This window comes from Microcaecilia unicolor, chromosome 6 (assembly GCF_901765095.1).
Source record: "Microcaecilia unicolor chromosome 6, aMicUni1.1, whole genome shotgun sequence".
In the NCBI taxonomy this organism is placed as follows: Eukaryota; Metazoa; Chordata; class Amphibia; order Gymnophiona; family Siphonopidae; genus Microcaecilia; species Microcaecilia unicolor.
In genome coordinates, this window is record NC_044036.1 from 176,267,715 (window position 1) to 176,282,380 (window position 14,666).

At 42.4% G+C, this 14,666-nt stretch overlaps 1 protein-coding gene across 8 annotated transcripts in view; it reads left to right on the top strand.

Annotated features, from left to right (window-relative positions):
• Positions 1–14,666, top strand: part of PBRM1 (polybromo 1) — a 242,852-nt gene that overhangs the window by 107,675 nt on the left and 120,511 nt on the right. For all 8 annotated transcript variants that reach the window (XM_030207669.1, XM_030207663.1, XM_030207664.1 and 5 more), the window contains exons 15-17: positions 367–643; positions 1,550–1,655; positions 7,216–7,858. In XM_030207669.1, the coding sequence (XP_030063529.1) occupies positions 367–643; positions 1,550–1,655; positions 7,216–7,858 (1,026 nt within the window). The remainder of the gene's footprint in view (positions 1–366; positions 644–1,549; positions 1,656–7,215; positions 7,859–14,666) is intronic.

The following is a 14,666-nucleotide window of genomic DNA, read 5'->3' on the forward strand; positions in this document are numbered from 1 at the left end:
TTGGCTTATGTTAAAGACAACATGCATGGTTTCAGTTTGAAAATTGCAGTATATGTAGACAATTCACATTTGCCCCCAGTATGTCTACACAATATTCCAATTTCTGTAGAAAACCTGGATTGAATGAAGTTTGACTTTTAATATGCTGGATGTACCATTATATTTAGTTACCAGCGATAGTGTTTGCAGAGACAGATTATAATGCTTCCATTGATTCCCGTCTATAAAGGTTTTTGGAGGATCTTTTCTTCCATTTACACCTTGCGTTGATAAAGAGCGCTCCTTGTATGTGCTTAGTACATAACTACACCCTTTTTTGTTTGTTACATGTAATTGGAAACTACTTGACTATTTTCCTTCCAACAGTAAAAAAAACATTAGGAAACAAAGGATGAAAATCTTGTTCAACGCTGTGTTGGAAGCACGGGAGCCAGGTACAGGCAGGAGGTTGTGTGACCTTTTTATGGTCAAACCTTCCAAAAAGGACTATCCAGATTACTATAAAATCATTTTGGAACCTATGGACATGAAGATTATTGAGCACAACATCCGCACTGACAAATACTCCGGGGAAGAAGCTATGATAGATGATATGAAACTAATGTTCCGAAATGCACGGCATTATAATGAGGAAGGCTCGCAGGTATGGTTTACATTATGTAAGAGCAGTTGCCTTCGTCTTTCAGTACAGAATTGTTATGTCACACTCACACCAAGTATCAACGTGTCACAGATTCTTTTCTGCTTATTGAAAATATGATGATTTCTAGTTCTTAAACAGCTCACATATCTCGCTTCTAGGTCTCCTGACACAGGATTGTTTTTTCTTGCTTTACTCCTCTCCAGCAATTTGGTACCTGGATAGCACTTTGTGGTATCAGCTAGGTTATCTGATCTTCTTTACTTCACGTCAAGCAGTAACTCTTCACACTCCCTTCTCACTGCTAGAATCTCATCTCCTCTGAAGACAAATTTAGGAGTGAATTCTTATTTCCTCAGTTTTTGGGGGGGAGGGGGGGGGAACACGCCATTCTAGATAATAGCACAGGACAGATAGTGCAAAGAGCTGCCAGAAATATAACACAAACAACCTTTTCTTGGGTTGCTAGATAAATCCTAGGGTTGTACCACTGAGGCCACTCCTACAGGAAAGGTCTTAGCAAATAGTTCAGTCACGTAATGTACTTTTCAACTTCAGTGTATCTTCTGGTGGTAGACACATAGAACCTGATAATGAGCCCACAGGCCTCTTGTACTATAAATTAAAACTTGGATTCATTTTTTTGTGTGAGCTCGTGTGCTATGCTTTAAAGAACCTATTTCATAATTGGGCAAAGTAATTGAGTAAAGTGTTTTATCTGATAAAATGTGTACATAAAACATATCATAAAATATGTCTGCCAAAAAGCTACTTTAATTTCTTTCAACATCTCTGGCTATAGTACATGATTATACTAAGGCTCTGTATTTTCTGCTTTGCAATGAACTAAAAGAGGAGATAATAAAATACAAGTGTGCAGTTAAAAGCCTTAATATTTTTAATGACTAGGTATACAATGATGCCCATATACTGGAGAAGATCCTTAAGGAGAAAAGGAAAGAACTGGGACCTTTACTTGAAGATGATGATATGGCTTCCCCTAAACTGAAGCTAAGTAAGTTATCAGTTCTTCTTAGAATTCAAAGTAGCAAGTAGTGATACAAATTTGCACACAAAAAAAGGTTACTGAATGGATTTCTACTTAGTGGTTAGCATATCTGGGTTTAAAAATTTCTGGAGTAAAAGTCCCCATTCTGCTATTGAGATAGATATGGGGGAAGCCACTGCTTGCCCTGGGATTGTTAACTTGGAATGTTGCTGTTAATTGAGTTTCTGCCAGATACTTGTGACCTAGATTGGCCACTATTGGAAGCAGGATACTGGACTAGATGGACCATTGGTCTGATCTAGTATGGCTATTCTAATGTTCTTAATTCCTATTCACTTATATAAACAAAACTTATATGACTAAAGTATTATTTCTAGGACTGCAGGTTAATCGCTATAAAAGTGTTAATCATTATTCAGGATTTAAAAAATTAATCATGATTAGTGATTAACCAACCTCCCTCCCTCCCTCCCTCCCCCACGCACACGCCCGGTCTGACGAATGTTCCTCCCCTCCCACTGCTGTGGCAGCATATTGAAACACTGCCACGGCCTGCATTGAGCCTTTCCTTCTGACCTGTTCCGCCCCCTTCTGATGCAACTTCCTGTTTTCAGAAGAGGGTGCAAGGTCAGAAGGAAAGGCACAATGCAGGCCGAGGCAGTGCTTCAATATGTTGCAGGGTGAAGACTTGAATAACAAGGTAAACTGGGGAGGGAGGGGAGATCCGCAGGCGGCCTGGGAGAGATAGCAGGCAGGTGAGGAAGGGAATTGAGGGAGAACATGGGAGGGAGAGGAGGCACATTTGAGAGAGGGAGAGAGAGAGAACTGGTGATGGCCGGGGGCACATGGAGAGAAAGAGAATGGGTGAAGGCACATGGCGAGAGAGAAAGAATGAGTGAAGGCACGGGGGGGGGGGGCACAGAGAGTGCGAGAGAGAGAATGGGTGAAGTCACAGGGGGACACGAGAAAGAGAATGGGTGAAGACCCCCTCCAAAGCTACAGTACCTGTTTTATGGCTGGTGGGGTAGCTGAAGCCCCGCTAGTAGAAGACATCTGCTGCCTGAGTCATCCCCTTCCTCCTCATACTGCTTCAAGAGCAAGGAGGTCAACAGGGTGCCTCTAGCCACCAACTCTTCCTCTCCCCAAGCATTCTCAGTTGGTGCATAAACTGAGCATGCTGGGGGAGTGCTGGCATCGGTGACCTCACTCCTGAGGCAGCACAAGGAGGAAGGGGGGATGCTTTGGCAGTGGATTTCTTTGACTGGCTTTGGCATCCCCACCAGCAAAGGTATGATAACTAATGGAGAGAGGGGGGATGCTTTGGCAGTGGATTTCTTTGACTGGCTTTGGCATCCCCACCAGCGAAGGTATGATAACTAATGGAGAGGGGGAGAAGGGAGAGGAAATTTATCCCCCCCCCCCCCCAACGAACAGCTGGCTATACCCCGACTTTAATCACGCAATTAATCGTGATTAAATATTTTAATCAATATGCAGCCCTAATTATTTCTTAACTTAACAAAAAGGTGATCAGTTTATCTTTAGGTATACATAGATCTTTGGATAAATAGGACAGCTGATAAATATTTAAGCTTTCTCAGGGGCCTGTGCAATACGTTTTAACTTACTTAATAAGGTCTTGCTGCATAGAATGCTTTAACATTCACAATAAAACAGTCTTCTATTTATATTAATACTAGTAAAAAAGGCCCGTTTCTCACACAAATAAAACGGGTCCTAGCAGGGTTATCATGTAATGGCGATTATGTTTTTAAGGGAACAGTTAGGAGAAATGTTCTGTCATGATAAGTAGTAATTGGGAAGGGTGTATAATGAGTAATATACTCCAGGGGTATGAGATACGGATTGTTTTATCTATGGATTTTTTTGTTTTAATCTTTCTTTTTTTGTGATTTTTATTTGTAGTATTTTTTAAAAGATAGAATAAACAGGCTTCATCAAAGTCCAGCATTCTCCTCTCTTCCCTCCCCTCCATCCATGTGCATCTCCTTCCTGACTTCCCTCCCCTCCATCCATCCATGTCCAGCAACTCTCCATTCTCCCCTGCCCTCTCCTCCATCCACCCATATCCAGCAAATTTTCTCTTTCCCCTGCCTCCTTCATTCATCCATCCATGTTCATCAATTCTCCTCTCTCCCCTGCCCTCCCCTCCCCTCCATCCATGTCCAGGAACTCTCCATTCTCCCCTGCCCTCTCCTCCATCCACCCATTTCCAGCAAATTTCCTCTCTCCCCTGCCCCCATTCATCCATCCATGTCCAGCAATTCTCCTCTCTCCCCTGCCCTCCCCTCCATCCATCCATCCATGTCCAGCAACTCTTCTCTCTCCCCTGCCCTCCATCCATCCATATCCAGCAAATTTGCTCTCTCCCCTGCCCCCTCCATCCATCCATGTCCAGCAGTTCTCCTCTCTCCCCTGCCCTCCCCTCCATCCATCCATGTCCAGCAATTCTCTCTCCCCTGCCCTCCCCTCCTATCCTGTCCAGTGATCTCTTCTCTCCCCCTGCCCTCCCCTCCTCTCCTGTCCAGTGATCTCTTCTTCCCCTGCCCTCCTCTCCAATTCCAGCCATCTCCTCTCTCCCCCTGCCCTCCCATCCATGCCAAGCGATTCTCCCTGCCCTCCCTCCTCTCCGTCCCCCCCCCCCCCCCGGCGCATTTAACCCTTTTACTTTCAGGCGCAGCGACAACAATGAAGAGGACATCACAGCTTCTCCCTTCCCTCACACAGTGTCCCGCCGTCGCGGAAACAGGAAATGCATCATCGTAGAAGGCGGGACACTGTGTGAGGGAAGGGAGAAGCTGTGATGTCCTCTTCACTGCCGTCGCTGCACCTGAAAGTAAAAGGGTTAAACACGCACAAGGGGGGAGGGGGAGGAGCGGAGAGGAGGGCTGTCGGTCGGGGAGCCGAGGGCGGGAAAGAGTGGAGGTACCATCCGAGAGCTGCCTGGGGAAGGTAACGGTTAAGCCTCCCCAAGCCTCTTCTATGGGGTGCCTATGACTGTCCTCCCATCCCATCCATGTCCATCAATTCTCCTCTGCCCTGCCCTCCCCTTGATGTCCCGAAATTCTCGCCTCCTGCATTCCCTTCCTCCTCATTGTTCCGCCCTCATTATGTTTTGACACGAGGGCGGGGCAGTGAGTGGGAATGGATGTTACGAACCCAGGCATCCAGACGTAGAATGTTGGAGGTGCAAATTATTATATAGGATGTTAGCATTAAAATTAGTACCTACCCATATTTAAATGTGGCCTTGCTGGGCCTGCAGGAAATAACAGAGTATGCGCTCTTTGTTCATTACTTTATGTGAGCTTTGTAAAGCTTCTTAGGGTCAGGTGTAAGGCCTAAAAGTGCTTAGCTTCAAGTAGAAATCTACTATGCTTAAGCCTAGAGTGGAAGGTCCAGTTAGCATGGGAAACATCCTTGTCTCCTAAATGCCTTCTCATAAGATGTGCCATTCCCCCTCCCCCACAATTCCTCCTCTATCACACAGTTAAAGTCCCAATCCTCTGATTTCAGAAGGAGGAGCCTCCTCTGCAGCAGCCCTTTACCTGTTTGCCTGATATCAAATGAGAGAGCCCCCTCTGGGGCAACTCTCTCCCTCCCTTCCTTCCCAAAGAATAACTGCTCAGGGTAGGAGAGGCATTACATCACCGTCTTCCATTAAAAATGCTGATACCTCTGAAGTGTTGGGTGTGTATTCCAACAGGATGAGTCATATGTGGCTTGCAGAGGGAATTCTTATATATTTTTTTTGGGGTGGGGGGGGGGGTTGGAAAAGGGTTGAGATGGGAACATGTTTTCCCCACCTCTTTTTTTAGGGATGTATGGAAAAAGGACAAACAGGGGGACACTTTTTTGGTTTGACATAAGTGTATAGGTCCAGAGTTTGCCCTGCAGTAGATACCTTCTTTTGATGTCAAAGGATTAGATCATTTTGACGTGGTGGGGGAGGCTCTCATGATGGTGATTCAGGGAGAGAAGAATCCCTATGCAAACCTACCCTTTAACTTTGGTCTGGTATGACTTAGAAACAGAAGAACAAAAACTCTTGCAGTGAATCACACAAACCCAGCAAAAGTGTCTGAAACAGTAGCCAGATGATGTAAAAAGTTCAAAAAATCTATTAACATCCAAGACTCATCACGGCCTGCATTAGGAGTCTTTCGCACGATGTTAACCAAAAGCAGGTCTGTCTGGTGTCATTGCAGTGCTCCAGCAGCAATACTGGTCTTTAAGTGAGGTTTGAATGTTGGTCCAATGGCAAGGATGGCCGAATACTTTCCTTGTGTTTGTGTTCATTAGAAGAGGAGTTTACCACACAGAGGGTGGCATACATGGTATTGTTTTTATTTTTATAGTTTTTGAGGGTTTTTTTTAATGCATGTTAACTACCATGGTCGTGCTAAAAATGTGACAAAAATTAAAATGCACACAGTAAAACTTCTTAGCAAGGTTTTACCGTGCACATGAAATTTTTATCCATTTACACAGCAGACATTTTCACTGTCTTTGTTTGGAAGTTGGGGGAATTAAAGCTGGGTGGTTCTACCTTGGAGCACTTTAATGTCTATAAATAAAGCACAGTCTATTGCATTAATTGAGAGAGAGGAAATGTGGGAACTCCTTCCTACTGGTTTTTGAACATCATGCTGTCTTTCTTTGCATTATTATACAATGATAAATGGTTAGGACAAATTAAAAATTACTGTTTGTTTTACTTATTTTCATTAGTTTATGCTTCTTTAGTTGGATATTCTCTACTTCTTTGCATTTTGAATTTGCCCACAATAAAATCCAAACGTGGCATCATTCCATTACCCCCAGATTCTATATAGTGCGACTTGAGTTGTGTGTGCAAGTTTGCATATTGCAAAGTTGTGTATTCTAATTTGCACGTGCGACTCAATTGGTTAAGCCAATCAGCGTTGATGGTTGTTAAGCAATTATCAGCACTAACTGGCACTAATTAGAATTTACGCACACTACTTGCATAGCGTATTTTATAAAGTAGTCCGTGTAAATTCTACCATGCGGGTTTCAAAAAGGGGTGTTATCGTGGGTCTTGGGCGTTCCTACAGTTTACGAGCAGTGTTGTAGAATAAGCTGTTTCGTGCCTAAAGTTAGGCATGGACATTTGTGACCTGGATTGACCACGGTTGGAAAGAGGATGCTGGGCTCGATGGACCTTTGGTCTTTCCCAGTATGGCAATACTTATGTACATTTACACTAGCTTTTCATTGGTGTAAATGAGTGCACTTAAATTTTAGTCATGTGTTCTGTAAACTGCACCTATCTTTAGATAGAGGTTATAGAATACAGGTAGGCATGTTTTTCATCTTCGCCAAATATAGAATCTGGCCCTATAAGTCCTCTGTAATTGAACTGCCGAATACAACTACAGGTCTGATTGTTATTAATCCCTATGAATGCTGCTTGGATTACCAATTACAGATTCTACAAAAAAGGATGCTCGTGGGTGAGCGCAGATGTTTAAAAGTGTGCTTGCTTTTTATGCATGTTTATATTTTTTAAATCTATCTCTAGGTAGAAAGAGTGGTATCTCCCCTAAAAAGTCAAAATATCTCAGCCCGATGCAGCAAAAACTGAATGAGGTGTATGAAGCTGTAAAGAATTACACAGACAAACGAGGCCGGCGGCTGAGCGCGATCTTCCTTAGGCTTCCTTCCCGGTCCGAGCTCCCTGACTACTATGTCACTATTAAAAGACCCATTGATATGGAGAAGATTAGGAGCCACCTCATGGCCAACAAGTACCAGGACATTGATGCAATGTTTGAAGACTTTGTGATGATGTTCAATAATGCTTGCACTTACAATGAACCTGAATCTTTGATTTATAAAGATGCCCTAGTGCTTCATAAAGTTTTGCTTGAAACACGAAGAGACATTGAAGGGGATGAGGATTCTCATGTCCCCAATGTGACATTACTAATCCAAGAATTGATCCACAACCTTTTTGTGTCTGTAATGAGCCATCAAGATGATGAGGGAAGGTGCTATAGTGACTCATTGGCTGAAATACCAGGCATTGATCCCAGTTTCCCTAACAAACCTGCTTTGACTTTTGACATTATTCGTAAGAATGTGGAAAATAATCGTTACAGAAGGCTAGACTTGTTCCAAGAGCACATGTTTGATGTGCTGGAAAGGGCAAGGAGAATGAACCGGTGAGTTAAACCGTAAGCTTTTTTTATTATTATTTCATGTAATACTCCCACCATCACTTTTTTCACTCTTCAAAAACATTTTGCTTAGAATCTATATGTACCACAGAATAGTAACTGTTAATAGAAATATTAATAAAGAGACTTTGTAAAGGCTCTGCTATCACACTAGGACTAAACTGTATGACACTGTTGTCCTCTAGGTTTCCCATGCCTACTGATAGTATCTGACTACAGTTTTGGAGAGTTAATGTGGACCCTATGCAAAATACATAATTTAGGCCATGCTCAAAGTATAATGACATGATGCGCTTGGGCTTGGCATCACACTACCATTGGTGCCTTCTGCTGTGTAGTTATCTATATGTATGATAACTATTTGAGAATGGTGTCTGTTGTAGCCCATTTGGATGTGTATATACACCCTGTGGCGAGAGTCTGACAGATATGGAGGCTATTACTGCACGAGAGCTCTGAGCCCTGGAAAGGAAACGATAAATCAAGGTGATCAGCTTCTATGACACAGAAAGAGAGGAGAGAGGACCATGGTGGTAGTATCCTTTTCCACATAATGTGGAGGAGAGAGAATACAGTAGGTAACTCAGGGATTCCTAGACCTCTCCCGCTGACCCTACAGCCTCAGAATCTCTGTAGTGAATATTCATGAGATAAATTTGCATATATTGAAGAGACAAATACAAATTTTATCTTGGGCATGCTCATTATGTATATCTTTGAAACTTAACTGACTGTATGTTACTGGGACAAGCTTTAAGCCTTTGGCTATTTAACTCGATACCTAATAGGAGAGGACAAGAGAACCATGACTATAGGTTCCTTTGGTCCACAGTTTAGCTGAAGGAGAGAACTACAGTTGCTAGCTCCTGCAGACACATGAAAGTAGATACAAGAACTGCTGCTTGTTTTTTCTACTAAATTTTTAGAACTAAAGCAATCAAAGGTATGGAAGAGTTTGCAGCTAAGATTACAAAAAAAGATGAATTCCAGACTAGAGATGGTGGTAGGAAAGTGGTCCAGCTGGTTGCTGACATGCAAGAAAATACTATCGGGCTAATTTTCAAAAAAGAAGGACGCCCATCTTTCGACATAAATTGGAAGATGGACGTCCTTCTCCCAGGGTTGTCAAAATCGGTATAATCGAAAGCTGATTTTGGACGTCCCCAACTGCTTTCCGTTGCAGGGACGGCCAAAGTTCAAGGGGGCGTATTGGAGGTGTAGCGAAGGCGGGACTTAGGCGTGCCTAACCCTTGGATGTCCTCGACCCATAATCGAAAGAAACAAAGACGTCCCTGACGAACACTTGGACGACTTTACCTGGTCGTGTTTTTCTTACAACCAAGGCACAAAAAGGTGCCCGAAATGACCAGATGACCACTGGAGAGAATCGGGGATGACCTCCTCTTACTCCCCCAGTGGTCACTAACCCTCCTCCCACCCTCAAAAAAATATCTTTCACAATATTGATTGCCAGTCTCAGATGTCATACGCAGGTTCATGACAGCAGTATGCAGGTCCCTGGAGCAGTTTTAGTGGGTGCAGTGCACTTCAGACAGGCAGACCCAGGCCCATACCCCCCCCCCTTACCTGTTATGTTTGTGGAGGAAACAGCGAGCCCTCCAAAACCCACCACAAACCTACTGTACCCACATCTAGGTGCCCCCCTTCACCTGTAAGGGCTATGGTAGTGTTGTACAGTAGTGGGTTGGGGGCTCAGCACACAAGGTAAGGAAGCTATGTTCCTTGGAGCAATTTATGAAGTCCACTGCATTCACCCTACAAATGCTGGCTCCTCTAACGACCAAATGACTTTCATTTGGTCGTTTCTGAGATGGATGTCCTTGGTTTCCATTATAGCCAAAAATCAGAAATGACCAAGTCTAGGGACGACCAAATTTAAGGATTTGGACGTCCCTGATGGTATTTTCGAAATGAAAGATGGATGTCCATCTTGTTTCGAAAATACGGGTTTCCCCGTCCCTGGATTGGGACGTTTTGCGAGGACGTCCATATCAAAACATGGACGTCCCTTATGAAAATTCTCCTCTATGCGGTTGGCTGAAGTGGCGATGAGGGTTAGCAAACTTACGGAACTGGAATGGAATGGGCCATAAGCACAAATTTTTAATTGATAAATGAGACAATCTGAAGAACATGCTATGCTGGAACAGTCCATACACTATTGATCTTCTCAAAATGGCTGAAGGTAGAGAGCCAGCTCAGTTCTTTACTGCATAGATTCCTCAGCTTTTTAACCTAGAGGTGAAATATCGTGTGAAAAATAAATAGGGCCTTAGCACCAGTCCCTGTCGATGGCAGCTGCCCAGGTGCATGTGATCCTCAGGCTCTATAACGTTCATGATGGTCTGAATTTGGATGTGGCATGTAGAACTAGGAAATTTACTAGAGTTATAAGATACTTTTTAAAAACGTTTTCTGTGGCGGCAACAGAGTTTTGAGCATTAAAAGAACACATGACAGGCTTACAGTATGCAAAGCTTTATGTACAGAAAATTTGGAATACCCCCCAAATTGCTTAAGACGGTACCATCCTAGAGGAAGATGATGGTGGAAAATGCTCTGATGTAGCAGGAGTCGATCATTCTCTAATTTTGTAAAAGTTGACATTCAAGCAGTGATGCATGTTGACTTTTTGTTTTGTTTCCTTTTCAATGCTTTTGTTACAGAGCTAACAGGGTTACTGAGTGCCTCAATAAGGTGGACTTATTCTGTTGGAGACTTTATTTTTTGTATGTAGCTCATGCCTTTCCAGTGGTAGTTCAAGGCAAGTTGAGGTACTTGTTTGTACTTGATGTAATAAAGGGTTATATGACTTGCCCTGGCCACAAGGAGCTCTGGTGGGATATGAGCTCTGGTCTCTCTGGTTCACAGCCTGCTCCTGCTCTGCTCCTTAAGGCTTATGGCGAGGCACGGCTGCTGTACATTTCTTCTGCATTGCAGATCTTTTTATCTTTTTCAGTTTATATTGTTTGTGTCTGAAATTTGTGTTTCTGTTTTTTGTATTGCGTGGGTTCTGTGTAAGTTTGAGGATCTGATGTGTTTGGGTAGGAGGGACATAACATAATTGAGTCACGAGGCTATGTTTTGGGCCTGCTCTGTGGGACTGGGCTGGCACTCAAAGATAAATGTGAGCAGTGGATTATGGGTTGAGGGCTAGGTTTTGAAAATGGTTTGTTTTTATTATGTCTTAAGAGTTCTTCCAACCAGTAAGATTTAGCACGTGGTTTTGTTCTAGGCTCCCTTGTCTTCTGAGCTCTGATTCTTTCTCAGGGCTGGATGAATGGGATTCAGATTTTTTTATTTATTTTTTTAAGTTTACAGGGGATTAAGGGGGTTGTTGGGGGGTTTATGGTTGTAAGTTTAAAAAAGAAAAAAAAAGTTGAAATGGCATACAGAAGGGATGGCTTGGCTTGTCTAACTGTGGAGAGGGGTCTGTGCTGAGTTACTTATGGTTGGATTATGCAGTGGAGAGATGCCCAAAGTTAATAGAAGGCAACTGTATATATATTAATAGGGGTGCTTTATGACCTTTGTTAACTGTGTGTACCTCACTGTTAGAAGGATATTTCTTACCTATAAGCATAAAAAGATCTTTTAGTTGTTTTGTTTTTAAGACAAAGAAAAAGCATATTACTTTTCTTCAAGAGATGGATTTGACTAAAGAAAGAGCACCAAAGGCGTCAGAGGGACTATGTTGTGCAGATAGGTTTTGCTTCATATAATTAAAAAAAAACAGGGGTTCATAAGGTCCCACCTCTGAATGTTTTGAGATCTTACTCTAATCTAAAAGGTCATTTTATAATCTGAGTGTTTATTACACTAAGTTCCTGTCAACCTTGGTCACTGTCTGTGGCACTGATGTAAATGATCAGGCCTTCTATAGCACATTGAATGAATTCGCTGAACTTGCAGACTGATACTTTAGAATTTGTTGCTGGAGGATGCGTTAAAGGGGATTAATATGTGATGTCATTTGTCTAAATATGTCCCACTATATGTTTGTTGTTACCTTTTCCTCTTATAAAATTGTGCTTGTAAACTGCTTAGATTTCCTTTTTGAAAATTTGTTATATCTACTAAATTGAGTCTTGAACCTTAGTTTGTTCTATCTCTACACCCAGGCTTCTGTTACTGTTAAGAGTAATAAACTTTTTGGGCCTCATTAACAATGGAAAAAAGAAAGCAGTGGGGTTTTATCAGTTTTTAGAGGTTCTGTCCTCTTAGAGCAGTGTTTCTCAAACTGTGCACCGCGATGAACAGTTGCGTACTGAGGGAAGGGGCGTACAGGGCTGGCAGTGGGGCAGTGTACTGTCACTCCTCTGTCTCCCTTTTCTCTTCTGTGCTGCATTGCTGCTGCCAAGACTTCGGCAGACATTTTGAAAACCTGGCCGGCAGCGAAACAGTGCAGCACAGAAGAGGAAAGAGAGACAGAGGAGTGGCAGAGGACAGAAAAGAGTAGGATTCTTTCCTGCCCCCGCAGCAGCCACTACACCACCAGGGCAGCCAAGAAGGATCAAAGTAGGTCTTCTTTGGGGGGCGGGGGGCGGCAGCAGCAGCATCGGCATCCACTTTGTCATTCTTTATTGTTGGTAGCATTTTTTATTCTCACATATTTTCAAACATGCTGGCTTGTGAATCATACGGGTGTGCACAGAGGAAGTATAATAACGGAATAACCTTTCATAGGTAGAGTAGTAATTTGTTATAAATTGTAATCACTATGTCATTTGGAGAGGCTGGTTATAGGGACGGAGGGGGGGGGGGCACGGGGACTGGTGTGGCCAGGGCGTCAGAAATCGGTGGGGTGGGAGGTGCCGCAAAAAAGCGTTTGCACACGAAGGGTGCCGTGAACTTAAAAAGTTCGGGAACCACAGACTTAGAGATTCCATGAAATATACCATTTGATGAGGTATGCCTAAACTTGTGCTCACACTGTAATACATGGACATCCTCATGATACACTACAACATAGCATGACTTAGAATGAAAGTTCAGATTCAGAATCAGATGCTATTCATCTTTCAAAACGCACTTTATGCTTAGAGGTAGAAACTAGAGAACCTAATACTTTTTTAAAATTTTGAATTTATAAGCAAACAAAACAATACAGTTGTGAAAGCAATGCGGAGCCAACAATTCAAAGAAAAATAAATAGTTCAATAAGAAAAAAAAATCTAATCATCCTTTTTAGACCACAAACATAGGAAAGATAAAGAAGAAAAAATGAGGAGCATCCATCCTAAGAAACATACAGACAATAAAGGCCTTAACATGAATAAACCCCTGCATTATTACAATATCAATATCAATCACTAACTAACAGATCTTATTTAAATCTATAAAAGCCTTCCAAGTGGTCAGGAAGGAAGTAAATATATTTTACTCCAGGATATTTAATCAAACATTTAAGATATGCTAATAAAAAAGAGGCTTCCAGTTCTAAGATCCTGTCTCCTGACCAGAAAAAATGTCCTTCATTCTTGTTTCAGTCTGATTACATCTGGATAAATCCATATATTTTTAACAAAAAAATGAACTTGAACATTCCAGAAAAACAACCTCGTAACAGCATTCAAATCCTGCTCAAAATCAAATGAAACTAACAAGGTTGTTCTTTCTGAATCCTCTGTCAAAGATGCTTGATTTGAAGTGCTAGTCTCTTGTCCCTTAGTGCAGGGAGCCACACTCAACACTTTGAGAGAAACAGAGAAAATCCTGCTTACCAGTGGAAATTTGCAATTAAATATTTCTTAAAGGCCTCCATAGATGAGATTCCTGGTGACCTTGGAAAATTCAAAAGACATAAATTGTCTCTGATTATAGTTTTCAATTTGCTCAATCCTTCTATTCAACAGTTTTATCCTTAATTATAGCTGTTGTTAACTCCTGCAGTGATTTCACATGTTCTTTAACGCCTTGAATTTGAGTAGTAAATTCCAACTTAGTATCTTTCCAAACCTTTGGATAAGGAATCTGTTTTATTCACAAGAGTAGTGACTTCCAAACGTTGAGTCCAGTCTCTGGAAAGCCGTCCATATGCTCTCCAGAGTAACTTCCACGGAATCCTCTGTACTAGCTGCCTCTGCAATTCCAATGCTGACAACCTCTCTGCTATCTCTTGTATTAACCGGGCCCTCGATCGGAACATCCACAGCCACAAGTTCTGCTCTGGGAAGTACCTCCAGTGTCAAAGGGTCAGGCGATCGTGGCAGTGGGGTGAGAGTGAGATATCCAGGCCTAAAGGTACAGAATCTCTTCTGCCTGAAACCTCTACAGAGACAATTTTCACAGTAAATTGCAAAAGGGTCCTGGAGGCATATCTGTTGATCAACTGCTGAACAGGGGATATGATTGAGGTGTATAAAATCCCAAATGATGTATAATGGGTAGAAGTGAATTGTTTTTTTCACTCTTTCAGAAAGTACAAAGACCAGGGGACATTTAATGAAATTACGTGGAAATATTTTTTTCACTCAAAGAATAGTTAAGCTCTGGAGCTTGCTGCCGGAGGATGTGGTAACAACGGCTGATGTATCTGGGTTTAAAAAAATGTTTGTACAAGTTCCGAGAGGAAAAGTCCATAGTCTGTTGTTGAGATGAACATAGGGGAAGCCACCTGTTCCCTGAGATTTGTAGCATGGAGTGTTGCTACTGCCAGGTACTTGTGACCTGGATTGGCTACTGTTGGAAACAGGATACTGGGCTAGATGGACCATTGATCTGACCCAGTATGGCTGTTATGTTCTAAGACCTAACCGGCGAGGGAGCAGCC